Source organism: Callionymus lyra, chromosome 3 (genome assembly GCF_982586985.1).
Source record: "Callionymus lyra chromosome 3, fCalLyr1.hap1.1, whole genome shotgun sequence".
NCBI lineage: Eukaryota > Metazoa > Chordata > Actinopteri > Syngnathiformes > Callionymidae > Callionymus > Callionymus lyra.
Window position 1 is genome coordinate 37,282,811 of NC_141820.1, and position 20,471 is coordinate 37,303,281.

A 20,471-nucleotide genomic window follows, 5' to 3' on the forward strand; every position below is an offset into this window, starting at 1 on the left:
TAACTCTGGATCAGAGCAGTGATGTAAGGAGGAGCCTGACCATGAATAGCTCTGAAAGTAAGAACCAGAATTTTAAAGTTGATCCTGAAAGAAACTGGAAGCCAGTGAAGAGTTTTAAGGATCGGAGAAATGTGAGTTCTTCTACTTGAGCGGTCACAAAACGCTCAACAATCAAAAACAATACACAGTTAAAATATATACTTCAAAAGGCCAATAATGACCATGACCATGAAACGGTCGCCTCTGAGACCTAGCTTAGGTTCAGGGACAAAGTTCAGGTTAAACAAAACAAGAGAATGATCACTCAGATGTGACACCATTTAATGTTTTATTTATTTATGATTTGATTCGATTAATTCATTTTCATTCATAAAACACTGAATTTTTTTTAACAGTATTTAGGCTTTTTGGTCTGCTGTCCTGCTGCACCTGACAATTTTAGCTCATTTTTTAATTGCAAGGAAAGTGATACAGACGACCCCTTGAAAATCCAAGTATATCGAATTCAATGAAATTCGTATAATATTCATACCGTATTCATAAATTAATTGGCATTTTTTCACAATTCCATTTATTTTTTGGGGAAATCCAAATTAATTTATTATTTTCTGTACTCCCCATCTCTCCTTAGCGATGTTGGGGGTATTTGATTTTCTAATTATTTTATACGTAGCCGGTTATTTCAGCTTCTATATCAATTTATATACATGCACTATGATGGGGCAGTTTCTGCAGCAACGTTCCAGAGTAACCACGCCCACATGTCTGGGTCTTCCGTCTCATTGGTCGAAACGATTACCCGGCGTCTGACGTCTGGTCAGCGACGCCCCGCGCTTTCCCAGCATGCAGTGGGTGATGTCTGAGCAAAGATGGCGGAAGGAGGAGCGGCCGATCTGGACACCCAGAGAGGAGAGGTCGCGGCGTTGTTGAAAACACAACTTAGGAAGGGAGACACATGGTAAGACTCGAGCTCCAACTCAAACCAACTTTCTCCGGGTCCGCTGAAGCCCTGGCCGTCGCTGTCACCCCCGCGGAGGCGATAGAAGCCCAGCTTTAGGGCCGTGTTGACAGCAAGCTAGGAAAATCTTGACAACATATCCACTAGTTGTGTCACTCAGCTCCACCTCAGTGTGATTCAACTTGGTTAGTACCAGGGTTACCTGACTGGTGACACAACATCACAGCACAGTTACTGGTTATCCGAGGAAGCGAGGGAGCCGGCTAGTTGCTAAGTAGCTAGTCGAGTGAGCGACGGCTGTCAGCGGGTTCAGCTCGTGCCGCCTGTGCCGCGACTGACGGACCCGAGCCACCTGGCCTGACACTTAAATCACACACCGTACAAGTGCTAAAGTTGTAATAATTTAGTTTGATTTGAAGAAACTTCATAAAGGCGTATTACAGCACATAGATGTATGATAACGACTCATACAGATCAAGAATGATGTGAGATTTAGCGCCTATACCCTTAGAATACGTTTCAACTTGTCATTATAAGGGTTGCATTTGAATCAAGCAATCGCATGTTGTGAAATAAATGAGTCCAGACACTGAATCCCACTTATATTATTAAAAATCTGTGATTTTTTTTATTTATTATACATGTAGCAGCGAAAAGCTGAAAAAAGAAAATGTAACTGTAATATCAGATGGGATTAATTTAGTTTAACTACATTCAGAATATCTTGCAATATTAATATCACAATCATCCTTTTCAATTTAATTCGGTAAGCTTATCTTTCTAAAAATTGAAAACACACGACATATGCTTTTTTTTTACCCAAAGTAATAAAGACTTTCATGGAATTCTAAATAACACTTTAAGCTATTTTTAACTGGTTCAGAAAACCAATACCAAAATAGTTTTACTGAATGTGAGACAACCAGAAAATTGTAATTGTATTTTTTGCTGCAGGTACTTGGTGGACAGTCATTGGTTCAAACAGTGGAAGAAGTATGTGGGTTTCGACAGTTGGGACAAATATCAGATGGGAGATCAGAATGTCTACCCTGGACCTGTGGATAACTCTGGTCTTCTCCGAGGTAAGAGCTACTAATAATCTCTAACTCTTAGACAAAAAAACCTTCTACTATCTGTCAGGATGATCTCTCAACAAGGTATTTCCGGATCCATATTCTAATCCGTTACCAAACAAACATTTTGTCGCTGCCTTCTGAAATGGATAGTGGAAGAACTTGTTTTGAGATTAATGGTCAATCTTGATAACCCTATTTAAAAATGATTGTTTACTTTTCAGTTAATTATCTTTACCCTTATGCAACATTAACTAGGATACTACATGTTGAACACAGTAAACCTTAAAGCGCTCTGACATTTGATGTGACTCGTGATGAGTTGCTGCTCAAGCATGAATTTGGAGACAAATCCAGTGTATTCACAGCTACTTTGTATTTATTTTATAGATGCAGAATGTGATTAACTGATTTATGCTGCAGCTCAGTCACATTTTTTTGTATTTTAATGCCCACATGTCTTAACAGTTGATTATTGATTGTGAAATGGCATCTTATGTACTCGCTTCCTGACAAGATTTTTGAGCCACCTTTTCTGGTTTTTCTTCATATGGAGGAGCCATGATTCTATTTTGAGTCTCTCTGGATAACTATGCTTATTACACTATTTCTAGGAGAGAATACAGAGTTATGTTTAATAACAGTTATTTCAGTAATTGCCTGAAGCTTGTGACCAAAAGTGAGAGTAGAATCAACTGGTAAATGAGGAGCTTTGACTTTTGACCCAGCGCTGCATTCACCACAGCAGACTGATGCATATATGATGCTTCATTGATCCATTGTTTTGTAACTCATGATCAGGAACCCAACACACTTGAAGAACCTCCATCTGGGGAACAAAGTTCCTTCATGATTGAGAACCATGGTCTCAGACTTAAAAAAGCCTAATCTTTATGCCAGCTCTTTATGGAAAAATTAATGATTTTTCTTGCTGTTTTAGTCAAAAGGAGACAAATGTTTTAAGGCAGATAGAGGAGGATCTTTCATTGTGTCAATTATATTAAAAGAAATGTATGAACCCAGTATCGTACAATTTATTTTACTCGGTGGATTCTGACCCATCTATATATTTTGTTGTGAATGAAACTGCTTAAATAACTAATACATTAGCAACTAATTAAATTTGTATTTGTAAAAAAAAATGTTTTTAATCGCAAATTGAACGCATTGTTTACTTTGAAATTACTAATTCACTTCAATGAATCAATATTAAAATTGACTCTACATCTCAACACCATTTAAACTAATTAATACATTACATACATTACAGGTCTCTTTTTAAAGTTGTTAAAAGTCATGAACACAAAGAGTTGTCTTTGAAAAGCAGTTTTAAACTGCTCTGTTCTTTAAGGTTAGGACATTTTATTTATTAATAATATAATTTTAAACACAATTTTTAATTCACCAAAAATGCCTCAATCTCAGTGTGATCAGATGTGGATTAACAAATATTAATATTGAAATTTTGTCAAATAAAACTGGATTCTGAAATCAAAGTGTACCACCACTGCAAAAATGAATCCTTATCGCTTATGTTTTAATCGTTTTATTCTGTGATATTACTGTCTTTACTCAGAATATTTTTTTCCCAAAAAAATAATATAAGAATGATCATAAATAAGGAAATAAATAAAATAAAAATAATAAACATTACTATAAAATCGCAGAAAAATCAGAACCACCATTTAAATCCCCTCAGCACCCAAATATTGGGTCAACACTGAATTGGTATGCGTCTCATCCATACTAACTGAGTTATATCGACACCAGTCCATGGTTTGTCAATGGTGTAAAAAAAACCCTCATATTTCGGCACACCTGTAGTCTCCTAAAACTGCTCTCAGCCTTTTCCTTGGAAGTGAAAAAGACCCTCTGTGTGAGAAGATTATCTCTTTCTTCTATAAAGGCAAATGCATTCATAAGAGGAAAGTCTACTTGTTGAGCATTGGGGATTAAATTATAAAGGGGTGTTTATCAAATGAATTAAAAAGGCCTGAAATAAACATTCTTCACATTTTTATTGGTAACTTTGAATTACAAACCTAAAAGAAGATGGCCTACTAATCTGGCAGGAATTAAGGATATTTATTTAAAATTAATATCTAATTTCCCGAAAGGAGATCTCCAGAGGGATTAATAAAGTCAATCTAACTAGTCTTCTCCTCTGTAAACATGTTATAACATTATGTAGCTCTTATTTTACGATCAAGTATGACATACTAACAACCTAAAACGTCCCAAGAACACCCTTAAACGGCACAAACACCGAAGCTAGATCGTTCCAGCGGGGCTTAACAAAGGAGGATTAACAAAAAAAGCTGTTTACCAACTCCATGGTCGTCTTTAGAAAGCTCCCTGACAAAGCTGCTCTTTTGTGCTCAACTATGGATGTTGTTGTTTCTGAGTGTGCTCACCCTGACTGCACTGATTCCTCACCGCTTCTTGTCCACAGACGGGGATGTTCTGGCCATCAAAGAGCACCTCATTGATGAGTTGGACTACATCCTGGTTCCAACCGATGGATGGAATAAGCTAGTCAGCTGGTATGGGTTGACGGACAATCAGGAGCCGATCTCTCGCAAGGTGAGTGAACGGACATGCCACTGTTTTGCTGTGAATTTGGAATATAATTATTTTTGACTTTGTAAACAATACATATATATATTTTGTACGGTGTCTGCATTTCAACAGTTTTGTTTGTGTAAACAATACAAACATTTAGATACTGTATATTTACACCTGCACACTTGATTTATGTGATACTTCGGTGTTTTAATGGATTTAGATTTTTTGGATGCTTTTCCTTGTTTGTCGTTCTAACTAGTAGCAGAGTACTAGTGCTGCTGGATATTTACGTTGACTGCTCTGCTACCCCAAGCACTTGGCTTTTTTAAATCTTTCATTATTGGACAACTCTCCTGGTTTGGTGTAGATACACATTTCATGGTTGAAGTCATTTTTTGAACTTTTTAAAATTGTTTTTATTAGCCCTTTAGCCAATTTTATTTAAGAGCTACTTAGCCAATTGTTTTGCAAAATTTCGCTAGATCGATATTTGAGCCACTTGTTTTGAATCGGGTTGAATCTTGCATCCACCTGGTTGTGAAATTTACTTTGGGGTTCATAGTTGTTTTCCTCCTTGCACCCTATGTATTTGTTAGCTCTTAAAATGTCCTCATAGTTTTGTATACATTGTATTATATGAGCAACCTACACTTATAATATCTTTTTTAAGTGACTCCTCTCTGAGTCAATGATTTCTGCGCTACTGACCCCAGTTATCCATGACTGGTTAAGTGTAACATATATGACAACCTTTTGGCATGACTTCACAGCAATATTATGACTGTTCCAAAATAGATATATGAAGTAGTCCGATGAGTCATTAAAATATTTAAAGATGGCCACCGTAACTCTCCGGGATCCCAGCCTCTTATTCTGCCAGTCACAGTATCATGGCTGCCGAACCCCTGGTCTGGATCATTCTCTCTCTTTCGCCGACCCTCCCATTTTGCCATGTATGTGAAGGAAGGTGTCGGGTGGCCTGGGGGGCTTCTATTTTCGGGCAACAGGCCGGATGACTGAAAGGCTACATGGAGCGATCTGCAAGACCCAACATGCAGGAGGTTCATGACTCTTTTTATTCTCTTGTTCACTTCTTTGAGCTCTTTCTATGCTGGTTAGTGAGACTGTAAAGATGTGGGCCTATTTGGCGGCTTGTCAGGCTGTGTGTCCTTGTGGAGAAATGCTGCTGGAGGTCAGACCAAGCAAATGAGTAATTTGACGGTGTAGAGTGTAAGAGTGTAGGTGGGTGTTTTGGCTGTGATTGAGTTCTCGTGTCAGTGATATTGTAGAATTGGTTCGGTCTTCTCCGTGAGGTTCCCGAGCTGTGTGACTTTATGCCTTACTACTGCATTTGTGGACTTCGGGTGGGGGGCTGTGTAAGGAAATAAATATGCTCAGCTGTTTCAACAAGGTGCTGCTAATTTCGGCAAGTTACTCTCTGCTCGTATCAGGATCTCCAGCTGGAGAAGCTAAAGGAACAGAAAAATTCAAGAAAACCCTCTTGAACACTCATATTTCTTTCTAGTCTTAAAATGGCATCCTATTCTGGTACCGGCTTTGACTAAAACTTCCCCTTGTGCTGGTCGTGGTTAAGCTTGAGTTAAAAAAAAGTATTTCACAGTAACCTTTCCTTTTTCTCTAATCAAAAGTTGGGTCTCGCTGGCAACAAAGCAAAGTAAGGACCTCCAAGCTCAGTCTCACTCTGGGAGATGTAGTTCATCTTTTAGGTCCTGGGGAGATGCTTTGGCAGTTTACAGAATGTTTAAAAATGTTGGAATAGCAGAAGTCCCTTTCATCTTAAGGGAAAGATGGTGTTAACACTTGTTGATGTGTCTTCAACCAATCACATGTCATTTACGCAATCTGCCAGTAGTTTACACAGCAGGATTACCAATTGAAAAAGGTCTAAAGGAGAAACAACCTTGTTCATAGGTAGTGGTAGGGTGATGCACCAACAGAAATGTTGCCGCAGCAATCGGTGGAATCAATTTGTTTTATGACAATGCAAATTTGTTTCAAATCAAAAAGCATGTACTGTAATTGCCAAAAAGATGTTGAAATCTTAAAAGGGTGAGAATAACCAAGAACAAAACAATTGATATACCTGTTTTGGATTTTGGATTTTTTGTAGATACTAGAGGATTTTCCTGCATGGCTCATACAGTGAAGTTGAGCTTAGAGTAAGACGATGGGTCTTGATCAGATTCAGTCACACTGTGATTTTTTTGTGATGTTTCCTTTCAGGTTGTAGAACAAGGAATGTTCGTGAAGCACTGCAAGGTGGAAGTCTACCTGACAGAGCTTAAACTTTGTGAAGACGGAAACATGGAAAACATCATCACCAAGCGTTTCAGTAAAGCTGACACAATAGGTACATTTGAATTTGTATTTGTTGGTACCCAATGATAACCATGTGAAAAGAAATTAAGTCAAGTCGAAGAAAGTAAAAGTAAAGTAAAGTTTATTTTCAGGTAACTTTAAATCAAACAACCCATAAACTCTTTGTTTATGACATGATAAAAAGCCTGATGAAACCTCAATGTACAATATGGTGCTTGATAAAGCTACAAATGTTATAACACATTTTGAAGCAAGGTGTTTATTTCTACCACGGCAGATGTAATTAGTGCAACATAACATGAACCTTTTGTTATAGTAAGTTTGGACTAGACTCGTTCCAGTAATCTAATCTAAACTATCATTTACAGTCTTTCTCCAATTGTTCTCCAAATTTTTAACCAAGTTTTCCTTATATGCGATACTTGCTGTGTCTGAATGCTTTTGCTCTTTGCTCTGTAGACCTCATTGAGAAGGAGATGAGGAAGCTATTCAGCATCCCTGACGATAAGGAGACTCGTCTTTGGAATGGGTACATGAGCAACACATTTGAGCCTCTAAACAAACCTGACAGCACCATCCAGGATGCTGGACTCTATCAAGGACAGGTCTGGATTCTATCTGCTTTACGACGAATAGATGCAGCTTAAAATTAAGCACTTTTTTCACTTTTCTTACATACTGATCTTTAAGTCTTATTATAATTCAACAATAAATTGAATGGTGACAAACAACACTCAACAACATTTAACAACATTGTATTAAAATATTGCAAATGCCATAGGATACTGGACTGTAGTTTTCCAAGGGAAAAAGTCCTGACTACTTTATACTTTGTCATTTTGAATGTACATTTGTAATTCATTATATTATTACATCAGCACTTTTACCTACTGTAATGACTGTAAAAAAATACAAACCAAAACAATTAATAAGGAAATGGAAACTTATATTTACAATTAAAAAAACAAAGACAATTCATTGAACTTGGTTTGTGCTGCCTGTTGACAGACCGTACAAGCAAAGTGAGGCCAATGTGGTAAAATATAAGAAAAAAAAAACGTGTTAGTCCTGTGATGGACAAAGACGGGCCCGGGTGTCCCCCTGCCTTAATTCCTGAAGTAGCTTGGGTTGACCTACACTAGAAGAGCTCCTTGTTACATAATCGAAAAGTTATTTCAGTTTACTTGAAAAAGACTATTTATATATATATATATTTAAAAATACAGTTTTGGATTAGGTAAAAGAAGATGTGTATATAAAAGGTGGGACTTGGAAGTTGATGCCTTAAATTGTTTTGAACTTACAGTCTGTGCATGTCTCACTGCAGGTTCTGGTGATAGAGAAGAAGAGTGAGGATGGGACGTGGCCTCGGGGCTCCACGTTGTCCAAGTAAGTACCTATTCTTACCCACAGACCTCTTTCACCCATAAATCAATTTGACTGTATCTATTGTCAGTCACTTCCTGGTATGAATGTTTAATTCAACATGAAAATATTCACCTCATCACTTTCCCCTTCTGCTCTTTGCGTTCTGTTGCCGTCACATTTTTTTCAATGTTTTAATTTAAAGCACACGATCCTAAACTACTACTCTAACCTTATCCATTCTTTTATCTCCTCCAAAGGTCATCTGGTGCTTCCAATCTCTCTGCTTTGCCAAAGATCTCGCCTTCATCTCTCACAAACAATCATAACAGCAGCTTCAACAGCAGGAAGTAAGACTTTAGCTCAGGGGTCGTTCAAGATGCAGCCGGAGATGGAACTGAGTGTTTTCCTTGCTAGCTCTTAAGATGTAAAAAAGCTGCTAAAATCTGGTGACTTGGGTACTTCTCTGGCTGTCACCTGAGCTTAACTTCTACAGTAACTGTGCGCTTGTTGTCTGGCTGCTGGCAGAGGATGCTGATTGCACTGCATTCATTTCTAGACTCTTCTTTTTGCAATAATCCACTCACCTCACCTCTTCCAGATAGTTAGTGTAACAGGTTGTGAAGTGAGCCAGAATGTTGTACTTAGGACACGCCTCACATCATTATATTGACTTGCAATGACCATAAAAAGAAATGTGTGTGAATATATTGAAGTAACGAAAGCCATTTACCTCTTAAGTTCTCTATTATTATCACACTATTATTACAGTTGGCATCAGATTAGTTCGTTTTTTATCTGCACAAAGCTTTGGTTTTGCCTGTTTATATCTCCACAGAAAGAGAAGTTGACTTACTTACGCCAACATGTGTGACAAACACTGATCAAATCAGACCGGAGATCATGGTGGTGTCATATTTATCCATATGGGTACATTTGCATGAAATGTGGTATTGCAAATGTATTTGATAAAGCCATTGAGAATGGATCAGAGATAAGTGGTCTGGATGCTGCCATAAATTAGTAGTTTTATATGGTAAGGTGACGTAAGGTAAGGTAATTTAAAGAACCTACTAAAACTAAAATCACACAAGTATACAAGTTTTGTGCTACTGAAAGTTCAATTGGTTTTGATAAAAAGCCAATGTACAAAAACAGTTTGTAGAAGTGTTCAAAAAGTTTACTTTATGAAATAATACTTTCCTTTGATGTGAAACATGTAGAAATATGTCGTAATTCTTTTCCCATAATTTTGTTATTGGATTTTCCAACCCATGCCTATTCCCAACATTAACTTGAATGTATTTCTAAAATTAAAGTAAATAATGTGTCCTATATAGTTGAAAAAAATCATGCTAGAATACATGCTGCAATACACGCTAGAGAGTGACAGTAGAGGGAGCTCTTTGTTCTTTCTGCAGCCTAGTGTATTTTCACTCCTTTCATGCCGTTTAAAAATGTTTTTGATTCACTGCATGCACAAATATGTGTGTGTGTGCGTGCTTCGGTGTGTGTTTGATTTAGAATCTGCTGTAGATGGCCTCTTCGGGTCAATAGCAGTGATGTCTTTGCTGTTTCCATCAGCTTGGTCTGACTTTGAGAGTTAGATTTCAGCTGCGGGAGAGCAGAGAGATTGTTCTGATGTTTCTGCCGCTCTTGTAAAATGCTGCAATCATGGTGGGAGTGAGCTCTGGACTCCCTGTAGCTCCACTGTCCTTGATTTACCGTCGCCATTCTTGCCTCTAAATAATTCATGAAACAGGCCTCTCTTTTTTTTTTTAATGTAATGCCCTGTGTTATGTAACCATAAGTGATTCTGCGGTTCACGCTGGTGTTGTGTTTTTAACATCAACAACACTGATTTATAGAACAGCAGAGGTGTCCCTCACTCCTTTCACCCCCCTTTTATGCGTCTTGCAGTTGTAGTGACCTTCAGGGTGCGTTTTCCTCGTCACCTGCAACACGGCATGAAGACACTCTCTTGCTTTTCCTGGTTTTAATGTCCCTGCTCTCACCATCACTTATTAAAGAGGATTTAATGTGTGGGTCGGCATGGTAACTGTTAACTGTGTGCACAAATGTGACAGAGACTTAATAAATGGCTTGTCAGCAAATATTGCAGCCTCAGCTAAATGCAGTAGATCAGCTGCTCTCTTTGTCCCCCTCTCATTTCTCTTCCGTCACCCCCCTCTTTCACTACCTTTACTGTCCACTGCCCCTCCCCCCAAGCTCTCTCTCTCCCCCTTTTCTTTCTCCGTGCACCTCTCACTCGGGCAGCAGTAGTCTTGAGCATCCTTACTGCTGCTGATGCTGCTATAAATATCCACCGGTAGCAGCAGAGAGCAGCAGGCCAGAGGGAGGAGCAGAGGACACGGGATCTGAGCCGATATAGCAGGACGATGAAGAGGAGTGAAAGTCCGGGGTTGAACAGAAGCAGTTTTGTTAAGATTCAAAGTATCCAGACTAGACCTCAAACTTCTTCTGGATACCTAGCTGGAATGGGATTGTCATTTTTTTTCAAGGATTTGAATGCCAGCCAAACCCGGATCTGGGCTGCAGGTGTTAGAATGTAGGCTGGCCGGCATGGGCCGGGGTAGGGCTGCGATGTCATGCTCCTGTGTTGCTGGTGGTGCCTGAGGTCGGAGGCGGTGGAGCTGGAGAGCAGGAGGGTGGATCACCGGGTGCTCAACTGCGAGTCCGGCACCTCCACCGCCATCACAGCCACAACCCTCACCCAGTGGGAGCCCGACAACGACAATGCCGTTCTGCAGCTCTCACAGAGGTCTGCCACTCGCGTTGTGATGGTTGTTTTTAGTGGTTTGCAGAGGAGAGAGAGTCTGCCAGATACCTTAAGGAGAAGTTTAGGAAAAGGTCCCCTATCTTAGTGGATTTGTTGAGTGCAGCATGGGATAGTGTTGCTGTGTCGGTTGGAATAATCAATCTATTGTGACCTTGTGTTTGTTATGCTATCTTATGACGTAAGAAGTTTGTTTCTTAAACTTGTAAAGCTCTTTTCACCATGCAAGGTTACTACTACTTTTCAGGGATTTTAAAGCCTTAAAAAACATATTTCAAGTACACAACAAGCATGTGTTGTTGTCCTCAACGTTTTTTAAACTCTCGTAAGAACTTAAACATTCTGTAGTATTTTTATATTTGTATAAATTTTATCAAACATTACTTCAGGAAGTAATTGTTCCTGGGTCAATCAAGAGCAGCGGTTTAACTCCTGGATTAATGAGCTCCTCACCCCATTGTAAGAAACAAAAGGCACAATTGTTGTATCTCTGCAATCTTTTATTCAGTCCCCTACTGTGAGTTTGTAACCCTAGGTGCGAGCAGGATCGTAGATCTTTTTTCTCAGTTCACCTCCTTAACCACTGCAGACTGATGCAGAGCCCTCATCAAAACAGAGCGATCTGTCTGTTAATCTCTTACACCATCCTTTCCTCACTCATGAAAAGACCTCTTGAGGAAGCATGCCATCAAAAACCTGGGCGGACCATGGCCATAGACTTGGAGGAGCTGATCAGTCACACCAGGGGTAGGGAACCTGGTCCAGAAAGAGCCGCAGTGGGTGCAGGTTTTTGTTCCAACCGATCAAGCATGTACAGTTTAACCAATGAGGTTTCAGCTGAACAAGCAACACCAGACTGACAATCAACTGATTACACTCCTAAGACACCTGATTGGATAAAATGTGTCCTCTTGAATGGTTGGAACGAAAACCTGCACCCACTGCGGCTCTTTCTGGACCAGGTTCCCTACCCCTGAGTCACACTAACGACCAAATCAAAAATCTTGTCCACTCTGGATATGTCGTAACATTTGCGAACAGAACCAATGAAAACATCTAGCAACAGAAAATCTGGCTGAAAAATAAACGTTATACTGTTGGAGGTTTGAGAATGATGCAGTTTGAAGAGTAGAGGTGTATGCTTGATAATAAAATATTCTTTCTGAGGATGAACAAAGTTTAGTTGGGTTGGAGGTTGTGAAAGCAGAAGAGGTGTGATGAGTGTTGAGACCTGAACTCGACTTCCCGTCTTCAACTTCTCAGCTTCTTCTCTCTGTTGCTGCCTCAGTGTGAAGAACTCCAGCTACAGCCTGCCCTCCTACCACCAGTGCAGCAACAGCTACGACTACTCGGACCAGAGCCGACCTAACGAGCGCTCGGGTCTCTGTGGGCTCTCGAACCTGGGAAACACCTGCTTCATGAACTCTGCTGTGCAGGTATACTCTCCTGCTGGGTATTCCACAGCTTGACTAGACATCTGAATCTCGGTCTCGGTTTTTACTTTTCAGTGTCTGAGCAACATCCCTCCCCTGGCCGAGTACTTCCTCAAAGACAAGTACACGGATGAGCTCAATGAAGATAACCCTCTAGGGATGAAGGGAGAGATTGCCCGGGCGTATGCTGAGCTGGCCAAGCAGCTGTGGTCGGGAAAGTACAGCTACGTCACCCCCAAACCCTTCAAGGTACTTTTTGTACAATTATTCTTTTTTTTTTGGCTCTTAAAGCGGAACAAATTGATCAAAACAGAACAACATATTGTCTCTCATGTGTGAAATGCTTGGAAGCAGCTTTTCAGTTTCCTGTCCCCTCTTCACAGACCCAGGTGGGCCGCTTCGCCCCCCAGTTCTCAGGCTATCAGCAGCAGGACTCTCACGAGCTGCTGGCCTTCCTCCTGGATGGCCTCCATGAAGACTTGAACCGCATCAGGAAAAAGCCGTACATTCAGCTGAAGGATGCCTACGGACGTCCTGATAAGGTGGGACGTGCTGCTTTTGCCAATAACAAAAAACTGTTTAAAATCGGAAGAGGTTTCTAGCCAAGGTCAGTATTTACTTTAATTAATTGGCTAAAATGATGATGAAAAGATCTGTCCAAAGATGAATTCCTGAGGAACTTTAAGTCTCATTCTGACACTGAACTCATTTGAAAATGGAATATTGATATATGATTTGCCATAAATGAGCAGTATAACTAAAATTAACTATTTGAAGAAAACGGTTACAGTATATTACAATAAAAATCAAAATTTACAATAGATACAATAATTTTTTTTATTTTGTATTTTGTTTTTACAGTTTACAGCCAAAATATGTTTTTTATGTTTGAGTGACAACATTTACAAACATAGGAAATTTCACATAACACTAAAATAAACATTTTTAAATCTAGTTTTTTTGAATATTTAGTTTAAAATACCAACCCACAATTTGAAACTGCTCTCAGGTGGTGGCTGAGGAGGCCTGGGAGAACCACATCAAGAGGAACGACTCCATCATCGTGGACATCTTCCATGGACTCTTCAAGTCAACCCTTGTGTGTCCTGTCTGCGCTAAGGTCTCTGTGACTTTTGACCCCTTCTGCTACCTGACTCTGCCTTTGCCTATGAAGAAGGAGCGGACCCTGGAGGTGTACCTGGTCCGACTGGATGCCCTGGCCAAACCCACACAGGTACAGGAGGTCAAGACTGCAAGACTGCGTGTGATGTTGTGGTGATGATGGTGTTTGTTTTCTCTGCAGTATAAACTCACAGTGCCAAAAGTGGGCTATTTCTCTGACCTGTGTGCCTCACTCTCCCTTTTGTCTGGGGTACCTGCTGAGAAGGTAGTTTTTTTTTTATTATCTATCCAAGTTTTGTTGGAAAGGGTTGTTGGAAGTTCACTTCAGTAGCGTCTCTTGTGAGTCAGTGTTCATAGATCACATGGTGTGAATTGTTAGTATATTCTGTTATTATTATCACAAAGATGGTAAAGACATATTTACCACAGCATGAGAAATAAACTCTTTGCTCTCATTCTAACAGATGATCGTCACTGACATCTACAATCACAGATTCCACCGGATCTTTGCCACCAATGAGAACCTCAGCAGCATCATGGAGAGAGACGACATATACGTGTGAGTATCAACTGACTAATTCAGTGCCCACAGGAACCTTAACGCATCAGCAAAAATTAACATCTATTAGAACCACGCGGATCATTAAGATCACTAATGAAGACAGTGGCTGAAAGAGACTTGACTTGGATCCAATACTTGTGTGCCCTTGAGCAAGACATGGAGTTGATTTATTTACTTTCTTTCCCTCAACTGATGATTGGAATATTTGGAAACATTTGGAAACATTGGGAATAATATTGAAGCTGTAGTGATGGAAATGAGCTTGGGGCTAAGTTTACCTTTGCAAGTAAAGGAATTTATATTGTACCATAAATGTAAAGGTAATTCATTCAATTAACTTGGAATTGATTTCATCTCCAACCTGGACAAAGAATTCTGAACTCATGGTCTCAGAAATGGAGGAGCTAATCTGACCTCATTATTTTTAAACAATAAAAAAACCTACCTTATTTCCTGTGAGTAGATAAAAAACCTCCTGTGTGCAGGTTCGAGGTAGCCGTGAACAGTGTTGAGGACACAGACCATGTGGTGATCCCGGTCCAGCTGCGAGAGAAGAACAATAAACAGACAGGCTTCAGCCACACAGGCTCGACGCTAGTCTTTGGCCTTCCTTTCCTCCTAGCGGTGCCCAGGACTCTAAGTGAGGACAAGCTCTACAACATGCTCCTCATGAGACTCTGGTGCGTGTCACACAAACGAGGCATTCAAAATATATTTTTGTGAATAATAGATTGTTTTTAGTCGCTTTGTGAGGTCAACAACGGAGGATGACGAAGACGAGTGTAACGAAACAACACAGACGTCCAAACAGCACACAGTCAACGGGAACGGTACTAACGGACTGTTGGAAGAGGGGTCGCCTAGTGAGTACCCCCAATGATATATTATTATATTGATTTATCTGTACTTTCCTGAACTTTCCAGCAAGGCATATGCCAAGGTAATGAAATATTGCCATCCTGATGTTTATTTCTTTTCACTCATGTATTAAGATATAGTTTTAAGTCTTTTGGGGGGTGGGGGATTGGTAATACACTTTGTGCACAATAATTGGGTAAATTACATTTTTGAGGGATTAATATGGTTGTTGAACAACAGAGCTAATGGTCAATCCAAAATGATACAAGACCCTAAATGGCAAGATCTAAGCAAGTGAGGCTTTGGCTTTCTCAGGAGAATATCAATATTTACACAATTATTGGGCAACAATTGTTGTGGAGAATTATTATGCAACTCCACTTATTCGTTTTCACCTATTACACTGACTATAATAAACAAACTCAAAATATGTAGAAAGAAAAGAAAAGTGAGAACAATTCTGCCACCATTCTTTTCAATGACCTTCCCAAACGCCTTAACTGGCCGGCCATGCAGAGGAGTACTTTGATGCATTTAGTGGAGCAATGTCCTGCGTTAGCCGCCACCACTTTCCTGGCATCCAAGTTGAAATGGAGCTCTGTGTCCATCACAGATGCAGCCACAGGTCCAACAATCTAGTCCGTCGAGAGTCACTCTCATCCTATAAGTCTATAAAACCTTCAGATAGTTGTTGAACCAGTCTTGGCGTTTCAACTTGTGTGTCGTGTTCAGAGGGTTTCAGCCTTTCTTACCTTGGCCATGTGCCTGGGCACTGAACAACATGCGTTTCTTGGCACTCCAGCTTGGTTGTGTAGGTTCTGAAATATGAGAATGATCCCTGTAGCTTCATGTTTGATTCTTCTCAAGCCTTTGTCAGTAAATTTTCATCTTTTCTTCTCAAAACGTTTCTTACGACCCTGTTGACAATTTCCAATTAAGCATTGATTCTGTGATGCCAACCAAATATGTTAGCCTTTATAAGAGTAATGCCTCTTTCTTTTTTTTAAACCATTTTTGAGTAGGTTAACCTTTTTTCTTTTGGCCCATTTTGGTTCCAAGCATTGCAACATGCATTTGATTTATGATTTGATAGGGTGTTGGTGTCCTTAGGCCACAACCTCCCTCGTCGCACAAATACACAACCCCATAAGCATTAAAGTTTCATCTTTGAGTTTAAACATATGCATAGACATTATTATTTTCAAAATGGTAGCTTGACTTATAATTCTGCACACAATTTAAATTTCAATATACTATATAAATATTGAACTTTATTCTAATATTGTTTAGTGATTAACAATGTGATTATATTATTATTTTTAAAATGCTTTTTACCTCCTCCATAATTTACTCTTCTTCTTTTACCTTTATAAAACAAAATAAATGTAATTAGGTAGAACTTAGGTAGAACTTTATTGATCCCCCCAGGAGGTATCCTTCGGCCAAATAAATGTAATTATCACTTCAGTTTACCATTTACATATTCAAACGTATAGTTTGTTTTTAACTTTTACATTATTATTTTAATATTGTTATTTTTTGTGTATATTTGAGAACATGTATTTGGTTGGTGATAATCGGTGTAACTGAATCTAACTTCCAGCGTAAAAAAAACAGTGGCCTTTAAATCGATCCTTGAGGGACACCATTCCTGCAGGTGCTAAAATATTTTCTTGTTCTGTTCTCAGGTGAAATGGAAACAGATGAGCAGGATGACGAGTCCAGCCAGGACCAGGAGCTGCCTTCGGAAAATGAGAACAGCCAGTCGGAAGACTCGGTGGGTGGAGACAATGAGCTTGAAAATGGTGTGGTGCCGCCGCAGACGAACGACACCACCAAAGTGCAGCAGAGTGGTGGGCGAGTCAGGAAGAGACTCTTCACATTCCAGTTCAACAACATGGGCAAGACTGACTTCACCATTATCAAGGAGGACACACGGCAGATCCGCTTCGATGAGGGTCACCTGCAGCTCAGTGGTAGGTCAGGTGGAACACTCACGATCCTCTGAAAAAAACATGTTAACGCCTTCCTGCTTCACCAGATCGCTCTTTCCTGTCTCTGGACTGGGAGCCCGACATGAAGAAGAAGTTCTTTGATGACAGTGCTGTGGAGGTGAGAACTGAGTGAGGTGGCCATCTGCATCAACACCCGCATCAAGCCAGACAACCAAAACATTATGACCAGCTGCTCCTCAAGTAGTCAACTAGTTATCAGAGTGATGCGTTCGGCAGGTGGTCATAATGGACATTTGTCAGCTTGTTAAGTATTTTTAAGCACTTATTTGGAATACATTGTCTTTCAGGTACCTTTTTTTAATTTAATTTTATGTGTGATTAAATTTGAAATTAGAGTTTTACACGTCGCCATGATTGGATTCTAAAAATGTATTTATATGTGTATCAAATGATGTTGTTCTTTGCTAAAAATCTTTAGCAACTTATGCAACTTTTTAGTCCATGTAAAAAGAAGAGTGCCCCCTGCTGACTGATCGTGTTTTATCTGCAGGACTTCGAAAAGCATGAGAGTATGGAGTACAAACCTCAGAAGAAGTCCTACTTTAAACTCAAAGACTGCATCGAGCTCTTCACCACCAAGGAGAAGTTGGGAGCTGAGGACCCCTGGTGGGGAGAATTACTAGTGCACATCATTGTCATTACTTGGAGAGGATTTATTAGTAAAGGTTGTGTGTGTGTTCAGGTATTGTCCGAACTGCAAGCAGCACCAGCAGGCCACCAAGAAACTGGACCTGTGGTCTCTCCCACCGGTCCTGGTGGTGCACCTGAAGAGGTTCTCCTACAGTCGCTACATGCGGGACAAACTGGACTCGCTGGTGGACTTCCCTCTGAGGTGAAAACAAACATGCTAGTGCTACGTGTGGTGATGATCCTGACTTGCATCCTGGTCCAATAGAGACTTGGACATGTCGGAGTTCCTGATTAACCCCAACGCAGGACCGTGTCGCTACAACCTCATCGCAGTCTCCAACCACTACGGCGGGATGGGAGGTGGACACTGTAAGAGCCACGCTGGCTACATGTCGACGGCATTTTAAAAACATGTGAACAATTAAAGGCTTTCTCCTTCCAGACACGGCGTACGCCAAGAACAAGGATGACGAAAAGTGGTACAACTTTGACGACAGCAGTGCGTCGCCGGCCAACGAAGATCAAATAGTGGTGAGTTTGTTGTCTATCTCTGAGATCGATTCTGGTCAGAATTAGTTTAGGTGTTGAGAGCCAAGTTAGTGCAAAAATAGTCCTAAACTGCAGCAGGTTCTGTAACGTGTGATGGTAACTTTCAATGCGTGTCAGTCCAAGGCCGGCTACGTGCTGTTCTACCAGCGCCAGGACACGGTCAAAGGTACCGGCTTTTTTGCTCTGGACCGTGAGGAAGAGGAGGAAGATGAGGAAGAGGAGGAGGAAGAGGAGGAGGAAGAGGAGGAGGAAGAGGACAACGTGGGTGAGGCGAGAAAGAGCGCCTCCTCCTGTCAGGGTGCCTGCTCTGACGCTGCCGTCCAGAGCGACGAGGACCTGAATGACAACCGTTGCAGGAAAAACGACAATGAGCAGCAACAGGATGAAGAAGAAGAAGAGGAGGAGGAAGAGGAAGTAGAAGAAGAGGAGGATGATGATGATGATGATGACGAAGAAGAAGAAGAGCCGGTCAATCGAGACATTGCCATGAAAACCAACTGATGCGTAAATCAATGCTGGAACATTTTCACCTGAAGCCATATGGACCTGCAGCTCGGCACGCCAGAACTGGACAGGCGCAGTCGCCGTAGGACGAAGGCCGGCACTCAGATTCCGGACCCTCCTGTGTGGATCTTTGTTTGTGTGTGTGTGTGCGCGTGTGTGTGCATCTGTGTGCCCCAATATCTCACTGAAACCGTGCTTCAGACCACGCTGTATAATCCCAAATTATAATCCAAGCTGTTAACGATTAGAATGACGTTCACATCATCAGTCGCCGCAACTCTCTGTGAGATTAGAACACTGGTGATGTCACCTCCTGTGTTTGATTTAATTTCTGATTAAATACTTCGGGATTAGTTTCTGAGATGAACTCCTAATCTTAGACCACTTTCCATCAGACAAGCGGTCAAAATCAACAGTCTGAAAATGACTAATCGTGAATGTGTCGAAAGGACCAACATTTAACGCCTACTTACTTACATTGAAAAGCTCATAGTAATGAAACATGAGGAGAAAGTCTGTCTAGTCCAGCTATGATTTAACAAAATGTTTGTTGCACATCATCTTTCAATACCTCACTTGAACTAAATCACTAGGCAATTTATTTAATTCAGACGCGGTCTCTCCTTTTATCTTCAGTGAAGGTCGCTCTCGCACACATTTGCAACTGAATCCACACAAGGGCCAGAATGTACGCGGGCGACCAGAAGTTTGTGGTTTGATGCCTTTTGTTTATTATGAAGAAATGGAGGGATTTTGAGGTCAGACGTGTTTTGGTTTTCGCTCGCTTTGTTTGACTGAAATATCAGCTGTGTGAAACGGCTCCTCCTGCTGGGAAACTAAGGGGCGGGTCTGTCGACGGAGCGGATTTGGGGACAGGCCCCGCCCCAACTGAGTGTCATGTGACTGCAACTTCTACAATACTGTACATAAGAGTTCACTCTGTGAGTGCACATTTGATAAAAGTTTTATTTATTTATATGTCAGAGGATATTTAAAACGTGTGGCTGTCGACAAGTCCACACGTACACTAGTTTGCGAACTCTTGCCTGTGCTTTTGTCAGGGACGTTTGTTTTTTTATATATACATACTTACATATATATAAACGGATGCTTCTGTCGTTCTGGGACTCTTTTGTAAAGAAAAAACAAAAATCCTTGCATGACGACATATACGGGGTTTCCAGGTTTGACTGCTCTTGAGTTCACGTGGGTTTACATTTGAGAAAGTGCATGTGTATTTATACACAATCTTAAATAAAGTTGTGTAAAGATGTCTTTGTGAGTCTTTTCAGCAGAAGGAAATGCATGCTTGACATTCCATCCTGGTGACTTGGGTTGCAGCTCGATTCAAGCTCAACCTTAATGTGCTTCCAAGCTAGAAGTCATGTTAGATTTACATTTTATCGATCTTGGGGACTGTTGAACATTTCTTGTTCAGTCACGTTTAGAGGGAGGAAACAAAATATCTCAAAGTTAAACCCTTCCTCCCCTTAGTGTCTCAATATTAATTATATTTTTTACTGATCTTGTCATTATTTAATTTTGTTTTCACCTTTGGTCAAAGCATCGCTTTATTTTAATCCCACAAGATATTATTTTCAGTATTTTATTACACATTTATTGCTTAATTTAAAAAAAAGTATTTGATCTAAATAAATTACCTTCTTTGCCTGGTATTTTTTTCCAAATTGTGTTTATAT

The 20,471-nt window shown here is 40.3% G+C and overlaps 1 protein-coding gene across 4 annotated transcripts; it reads left to right on the forward strand.

Moving 5' to 3' along the window:
- The first annotated feature begins 826 nt into the window (after positions 1-826).
- Positions 827-20,044, forward strand: usp15 (ubiquitin specific peptidase 15). Of its 4 annotated transcripts, XM_087787795.1 has the most exons (22): positions 827-958; positions 1,913-2,040; positions 4,484-4,614; positions 6,841-6,967; positions 7,396-7,541; positions 8,264-8,325; positions 8,562-8,651; positions 12,387-12,534; positions 12,607-12,780; positions 12,915-13,073; positions 13,541-13,765; positions 13,835-13,918; positions 14,118-14,212; positions 14,701-14,895; positions 14,957-15,078; positions 16,762-17,049; positions 17,115-17,185; positions 17,579-17,694; positions 17,771-17,920; positions 17,984-18,087; positions 18,161-18,249; positions 18,385-20,044. In XM_087787795.1, the coding sequence occupies exons 1-22, from the start codon at positions 870-872 to the stop codon at positions 18,766-18,768; spliced, it is 3,177 nt and encodes a 1,058-aa protein (XP_087643921.1). In that variant the 5' UTR covers positions 827-869; the 3' UTR covers positions 18,769-20,044. The 4 variants fall into 4 exon arrangements, with proteins under 4 accessions (XP_087643921.1, XP_087643922.1, XP_087643923.1 ...); XM_087787796.1 differs by lacking the exon at positions 8,562-8,651; XM_087787797.1 differs by lacking the exons at positions 827-958; positions 1,913-2,040; positions 4,484-4,614 and adding an exon at positions 5,512-5,657.
- The last annotated feature ends 427 nt before the right edge of the window (positions 20,045-20,471 follow it).

Excerpts from the sequence above, each read along its gene's own strand:
- usp15 (XM_087787795.1), top strand. The coding sequence starts at position 870 with ATGGCGGAAGGAGGAGCGGCCGATCTGGACACCCAGAGAGGAGAGGTC. Across the intron at positions 2,041-4,483 it reads TAACTCTGGTCTTCTCCGAG|ACGGGGATGTTCTGGCCATC; the intron begins GTAAGAGCTACT and ends TCTTGTCCACAG. Across the intron at positions 14,896-14,956 it reads ATGCTCCTCATGAGACTCTG|TCGCTTTGTGAGGTCAACAA; the intron begins GTGCGTGTCACA and ends GATTGTTTTTAG.